Source organism: Tauraco erythrolophus, chromosome 9 (assembly GCF_009769465.1).
Source record: "Tauraco erythrolophus isolate bTauEry1 chromosome 9, bTauEry1.pri, whole genome shotgun sequence".
Taxonomy (NCBI): domain Eukaryota; kingdom Metazoa; phylum Chordata; class Aves; order Musophagiformes; family Musophagidae; genus Tauraco; species Tauraco erythrolophus.
Window position 1 is genome coordinate 13792703 of NC_141473.1, and position 7660 is coordinate 13800362.

A 7660-nucleotide genomic window follows, 5' to 3' on the forward strand; every position below is an offset into this window, starting at 1 on the left:
GAGTCCTTTCCAGACCTCAAGGACCTTCCCAAAAAGAGTCTCAGAAATTGTATTTGTTCCTATGAAAGTTCTGGTTTCAAAAACTTGGCAGCTTTCAATATAAAAAGCTCCCAACCAGCTGTAGTTCCTATCATCTCTTCGAATTGCCTCCTTTCTTGCAGCCTACCAAAGCAAAACACAATGTGGCAGCCACCTATTCACTGCCTTTCGTGTCAGCCAAATCACAGGAAGCAATCGAGTGCATCATAAATGATGTCTTGGCGTATTCCAGTGCATTACTGAACCGTGTTCAGTGGCTTGACTCGTGTTTTTCTGATTTAAGAATCAAAGTTCAGCTCACTCCTATCTGGTTTATTGTTGAACACCAACCAGAGCATGTTTTGCTCCTCATGATTCAAAATTTAAGGGAATAAAAAGGTGGAAAAAAGCAGCATATGAGCAACTCCTGAGGAAAGAAAGAGACCGTTAATGAAAGGGAGATATTCTCCTATGTCTTCAGAGAAGATGGAGGGTTATATGGGCTCAGAACACATGAGCAACCTACAGAGGCAAGTTGCAAGCTGCTGTTTAGATCTCTTTCTTTTCATTTGCCGGACTGAGCAGGAGGCAAAAGGCTCTGAAGCTGCTGTAGAAAAGAGTGTGAGGAAGGCTCAGGGACATCAGAAGTTGAGTGCGTTTTAGCTGGAAGGGACAGGGCATTGTTACGGCTTTGAGCATCATCGTCTCTACGAAGGACTTTGCTGCTCATGCAGGGAAATCCCCTGTGGCAGGGTGGATTGGCTGTCTGAAGGCTTTATGCTCCTGTGAGCTTCACGTGCTGCTTCCCTTTCCTTGCAATGTGCTGCTACCTGTAACCGTGGTCCAGGTGAGCAGATGAACCAAACATAACTGAATTGTGCAGGGAAGGGCTTTCAGATCAGCTCGTCTGAGAACTGGCCTCCTTCTGCATGTGGCTTCATGGCACCAACCTGAACTGCATGATAGCAGTGTCATCTTCCCCCTTCCCCTCTTGGGGCTCCCCATATCATCCAGGACCTGCTGTGGGGCTGATCAGGATCCTCCAAGCCTGGGAGGCTGCTTCAGCCTTGAAAGGATGAGGACCGACTCGCCTGGGACCCGGGGGTGGAGGGCTACAGGTGCTCTTGATGAAGCCTTTGAAGATACCAAGTGCTGTAGGATGCAGCTGATGGTTATTTCTAATTGGGCAGCAGAGCAATCAGCTGCTTTTATCTCTCTCAACCTTCACTCCCCAGCTGGAGAGTGGGATGTGTCTGCCCCCTCACTTCCCAGGGCTGTTCAGAGCTGTCATTAACCTTAAAATCAGTGAAGTGCCCAGTCACTGAAGCAGTGAGTGCCACAGAAAACCCCAGAAGAAAACTAATTCTGGTGCTGGAGGCGGGCTGGAACAAGCGGCATCATGTGCTGGGCAATGAGCAGAGATGGAGCTTTGCATGCTCATGGAGGTGGCCTGCCTATGATGTGTTGAGGAGCACAATGCCCTCCCTCAGGGAGGTCTTCGGAGCCCTGGGACTGCTGCAAGAGGGTCTGCAGAAGGTAGTTAGTTGGTCGTTAGTTGGTAAGCCTGTTACCAAGCTCTGGACATTGTGTTTGGAGTGGGAAAAACCTGGCAGGGCCATAAATTTGGAAAAGGTTGAAGATCACTTTGGGAACTTGCTGTTTGAAAACTCAGGAATGCTTTTTTTTTTCTTTTTTTTTTTTTCTCCCTCATGCTAAATTGGATGCATAGATGAAACAATGATGTTTCTCTCTCAGTCTCTAGCTTGGAAACATTTAGACTCTCTCCCTCTTCCCTATACAAAAGCTGTCTCAGCCAGAGCAGGTATAAATATTTTTATCAGACTTAAATTGCTTGGGCTGAAGTTAAAAGCAAGTGTTACAGGGAAGGCTGGACCGCCCCAGCAGGCAGTGCTACTGGTTTCACCTGTATTATTTAGTCTTTCCATATTAGCCAGGAAAGTTGTGTCTGATGAGATGTGGGAATGCTCTGCCGGTACCACCCTTGCTGCTGTCAAGACCAGGCTCCACTCACCTTGGTCACTGAGCACGATTAACCTTAAGCCTTAACTGGGGTTGATGTTTGGCTTCATTTTCTGGTGTGAGTAGCTATGGTAGCAAAAGAGCAGTTTTGGCCAAGAAAACTTCCTCTGTTCAGGCTGAAAAGACATGCCTTTTGCAAATTTATGCGACCTGAAGATGTCGTCACTTCCAGTTCTCATCCTGACTCTCTTCCAGAGGTCGATGCCTGTAGAGTTTGCTGGGGGAAAGGTCGTGTGCGTGCTTCCTAACCCACCCCTGCAAAATCAGCCGGGGTAGCCTAGACTGTCAGCATAACTCAGAATGAATTCAGCTGGGCTGGCCAGTGATGGACTTGGGGATGTCTCGCCCAACCCCTTCTGCTGGCAGAGCGTTGGGGCAGATAACCTCTGGAAGTGGTGTGCTCGTGAGCAGCTGGGCATCGGAGAGTCTTGAAGGGTCCAAGAAAATCCTGAGGAAGCTGACTTCTTTCAGCCATATGCATCTAAGAGTCTTAGAATTGTTTAGGTTGGAAGAGACCTTGAAGGTAATCTGGTAGTAATTCGGTAACAGTAAAACATCTTGTCCACAGGGACAGAGGTCTAGCAGGGCAGAGCAGCAATGTCGTCCTGGTCAAGACTGCAAGAAGAGGCACCTGGCCCTTGGCCGTGTTATTTTTAAGCTTGGAAAGCACACATGGTCTGCAAGAGCGTAGCACTAAGGAAAGGAACTCGCCAGTGCTTCCTGCCCTGCCCCGGCAAACTGATAAAGCCCTTTGCAATGCAGGGCGACCCCAGTTTATTTTTAAAATGTGGCCAGGCATGGAGCTCACAGAACAACTGGAACACCCAGCTTTGGGCATTAATTCAGCTTTAATTCGCTGCCTGATGAATTAAAGAGTTAATGTAAATGTAAAAAGGACAAGAAAGGCCTGTAAACCATCTCCAGAGCAATGTCTGCGTAAGGGCATTCATCTATGCATGTACATGGGATCCCAAAAAAGGGTAGTTAGTAAATGTTACACAGGGAGAGGCACTTAGCATTATCCTGAGCACCGTGTGAATTTTCTTGCTGCTTGGACAATGCTTTTCGATCCTGTTCCTTTCTCTTGTTATTCCAGTCCCAGCCCTCTCGTAAGCAAAGCTAATTGCATGCCGAAGGATACAGTTCCCATGTACAGTAAGTGCTCACGTCGAGGAAATCTAGGTTCCTGCAATCGAAAGCCAGCAGTTTGTTGTGCAGTAACGATAACAAGGCCCGCTGGGATGGATCTATCTTTATTGCATGCCCTGTGGAGGCATAAATGAGATTGCCAGAGATGTTCTCCTTCTTTCCCAGACGCTGGGACAGCGAGGTTGCTGTGGTACCAAAACATGCTGGGTTCAGGCCAGGAAGGAGCTATTGCAGAGGGAGAAAATTACAGCCCCCAGCTCCCGGTGCACACACGGTGCCTTACCATCTCTTGGTTCTCTGTGTTCAGCCTCCTTCCCACAGCAGGATGAATTGGTTTGTTAGGAATGAGATTACTCTTTCTGGTTTGATTGATTAGGTATTTTATGGACAGACTTTATTTCTGTAACAGAAACCCTTCTCTCTCTAACACACTTTTGAGGCATTAAAGGGGCTGTGTTAAAATGTGCCAGCTGAAAGAAGAAACACCTCTGCTTGTCCGCGTTGTCCTTCTGATCTCCCTGTGCTAGGACTGAGGGGTGATGTTGCTAGAGAGGGACTGGTGAGCTTGCCACGTCTCAGCAGCAGGGAACAACCTCAGATTGTCCTGCCCTGAGCAGGTGCTTGGGATCTCGATAGCGACATGAGCCCTCCAGAAGCAGATATGCCACCTGGGAGGAAACAGCCCAGGCTTTAGCCCAGACACCCTCTGGCCCAGACCTCTAGGAGGCCTTGTCAGCGCCAGGTGGATGCCCCAGCAATGGGACCATTTTCATTCCCAGAAAGCTGGGAATGAAATTCTTTCATCATAAGCCCCATGACATGGAAAGCTTTATTAAGCATGAGGTCCAAGCAGCAGAGCCAGTATCTCCACCAAGTAACTCCGAAACGCCACAGCAGTGTCAGTCATGCAGGGGCTGTGCAAGGGGTGACGTGGGACTGTTGCAGGCACACGGCTGCCTGCAGCAAGTGCAGTGACACACAGACCGGGTGTGTGTCCTCACGGCTACACTGAGGTCACCTCAAATAGGAGTGAGCTGGCTGCAAGCACAGCTGGTAAGAGGGTGCTTGGGAAAGATGGTTTACATCAAAGCCATGGTGTTTACTAATGTCTTCCACAGACTAACAGTAAAGTAAGCACCAAAAATAAACAACCAGATGCTTTTAAAACCACTGGGTTAAAGGAAACCTTTTCCAGTTTAGCAGTCTTTCCGCCTCTGCCCTTTTTCCGGGCACAACAGTCATGAGGCATCCTGGGGGCCAGGAGGGTTCTCCACAGCCTGATCCTGATGGCGCTGAAAGGCAGGAAGAGCTTTGCCTCTAGTGCCTGCTTTGAAGCACAAAACCATGCAGGCTTGTTCCCACCCAGGTGCACATAACCAGCGCTGGCAGTGAAGATTGCTCTGATCCAAGCAGGCTCTGTGGGTCCCCAGATGTGCTTAACATGAAAGGTGGCCAGGATAGCCCTGCCTATGGCATTACCACATCTGCAACATTAGCCTTACGTTGAGGGAAAGCAGTGGTCATCTCCAGCCCTGCTTTTCAACATCTGGAGAGGCCCTGCCTGCTTCTTTCTCTTTCTGTCCTGAAAGAACTTTGAAGTTCTTTCAAAGGAGAGAGGAGGGACATGCCCTCCCACACTGCCCCAACAGCATCACAATGTGTCAACAGTAGCAAGTGCCTGCACAGTTCTGTTCTTCAAAGTTAATTTGATAAGAGGACACTTTCATCCTCACTATCTGCTGATAAAGTCTCTTTGGGAAGCTTGGTTGATAACTTGCAGAAACAGACACGTGCTTAGGAGCTTCTAGACTCAAGCAGTTTCTTTCAGGGCTAGAAAGGATGCAAAAGCTTTTATTCAAGTGGGGAGTTTCTTTCATTTTTCTTCTTGATGGAGTATACTCTGAATCGTGGGTCATTCTGTATTTCTTTTCTTCCAGGGAAGAAACTGCCATGCCCGTGGGAATCTTCCGGGTGTGCCTAGTGGTGATTACAGCTATTGTCAACCATCCGCTCCTCTTCCCTAAAGAGAATGGCACTGTCCCTGAGAACACAGAAGAAATCATCCAGAAGATGAAGGAGCGGGAGGAGAGCCTTCGGCTGGAGCAGTTGCGCTTGGAACAGGAAATTGCAGACCAGGAAGCTGCACAGAAGGCTCTGGAAAAGGCTGCAGAGGTAGTGGAGGAAAGCAAAGAGGAAAAGGTCCGATGGGATATGTGGACTGCCCTTTCCATGGTCATCTTCCTGCTGATTGAGCTCTGGAGGCAAGATTTCCAGGAAGGGAATTGGCAGGACACAGGAGGAGAAGAGGATGACATGGCTGTCCTGGGCAAAGCATTTAAAGGAGTGGCCTTCCCTGGCAAGGCTGTCTTGGCCAGCTTCTATGAGAAGCGCATCCTGGGTACCACCGGAGACATGGCCAGGATGCGGGAGATGGTGGAAGGCTTTGCAGATGACCTGCTGGAGGCCTTGAGGAGTGTTTGTAACCGGGATGCTGACATGGAAGTGGAAGACTGCATGGGTGTGGGGAGCATGTATGAGAATTGGAGAGTGCGTAAACCTTTCGTCTGTGATCTGATAGTGCCTTTTGCTCCCCCAGAGCCTTACTGTTTCCGGTCCCAGACCTGGTGCTCTGGCGAGTCTTTTCCCCCAGATGAACAAGGTTATGGCACTATCAAGGTATGCAGGGCAGGTGAGGATGTGACAGGTTGCATCTGTGACAAGACTAAACTAGGGGAAGATATGCTGTGCCTCCTTCATAGCCAAGGCAATACTACCAGGCCCAGCAGTGAGATGGAAGACCTCCTGTGCTTCAAAAATACTCAATATCTGGATGCTGACCAAGTCATGAAGTGGTTCCAGATCGCGGTCACCAAGGCCTGGAACCGAATCTCCCACAAGTATGAATTCGACCTTTCCTTCAGCCTCCTGGACTCGCCAGGAGCCCTGAAGATAAAATTTAGGTCAGGGAAATCAATTGCATTCAACCTCACCCCTGTGGTGCAGTACGAGAACTCTGATGTTTACTTCATCTCTCATTTCCCTCGGAGCAGCCTGGCTGCAGACCTGCCCTCCAGCACTCACTGGTTTCTCACCTTCGCAGTGTATGAGAGGAGGTTCATCCAGCTGGTCTCCAAAACGCTGCCTGCTAATGCCTGCCATGTCAGCTGCCTTCAGATCCTCTCCTTCCTCCATGGGAAGCAGTGCAGCCTCACAGGTCCAAGCGGGCTCACCAACTACCACCTGAAGACAGTGATGCTGCATCTCCTGCAGGCACATCCCAGTCAGGACTGGGCTGCGGAGAAGTTGGAGGCCCGACTACAGGACATGCTAAAGTTCCTGGAGAAATGTTTGCATGAGAAGAAGCTCTACCACTTCTTCATTGGCAATGGGAAGGTACCAGCAGAGCTGGGCTTCCCCATCATATTCCAGAGGGCTGAGCCTCTCAACCTTTTCCGTCCCTTTGTGCTACGCAGGGATGTTTACAGAAAGACAGTAGACACATTCCACGAGATGCTCAGGAACATGTCTGCACTGATCAATGAGTACACAGTGCACATTCCCCTTGCACACACCAATGGGATCCATAAGGAATCCCTTTAACCGAAGCCAGCAGGAAAACGCTTGCTCCACTAAGCACAAGTCCAGAGGGCAGCTTTACGAAGCCTCCTGGAGACAACTGACTTTGCCAGTACCGCTTCTTGTCTGCAGTCAAACCAGTCCTGGGTCGTGGTTTCTGCAGTAAGGGAGAAGAGATGGGGGGAGGATAGGGAGAAACTGGAACACGTGGTATAAAAGTAAGACTCTGCTCCACTGGTGTGCTGGCTGGGTTTTATGCAGCTAAGAATATATTTTTCTGTCTTGCCTCAGTCACACCACAGTGGTGGTTAGCAACAAATATGACTAAATTATTCAGATGCCTGCAATGCAAACGGTGGTGGTGGCCAAATACTTCATTTCCTTTGGAAGAGGGAGGTAAGAAAATCTTGAGATGGCAGGAGCCTGTCTGCTTGCAGCCAGCAGGAGCTCTGCGACCAATGGGAAGTGCAACGTAAGACAGTGCTGATGTGGGGAGGAGGGTCGTGCACAAGATCTGGGCTGGATGGAGAGCCTTAAATCAACCACAGCTCTTTAACGGAAAGGTAACTGTGGTTATAAAATAAAGCTTCCTTGATAGGACTTGCAGCAGTAGTTTAAATGGCTTGTCCTGTCCTTCAAAAACTTCCCTGCATCCTGCACATTTCTTCTCCCTGGGGAGGATGTAGCAGAGCAGGCAGCAGGGTCTGTGTCTTCAGACCATTTCACTTGAGTCTTCCACTTTCTTCACAGTAGCATGACAAGTGGGTTATAGTCCTGGCCATTTTCCATGGATAAATGAACAGGAACCTTTTTTACCTTAGATAAAAGAGAGAAACACCGTTCTAGCATTTTGGTTTGTTTGTTTTCCTTACCTCGT

At 49.1% G+C, this 7660-nt stretch overlaps 1 protein-coding gene across 1 annotated transcript; it reads left to right on the plus strand.

The window, feature by feature from the left end:
* Positions 1 to 5157: 5157 nt before the first annotated feature.
* Positions 5158 to 6908, plus strand: ITPRIP (inositol 1,4,5-trisphosphate receptor interacting protein). Its single transcript, XM_009984920.2, has one exon. The coding sequence runs from the start codon at positions 5158 to 5160 to the stop codon at positions 6805 to 6807; it is 1650 nt and encodes a 549-aa protein (XP_009983222.2). The 3' UTR covers positions 6808 to 6908.
* Positions 6909 to 7660: the final 752 nt, after the last annotated feature.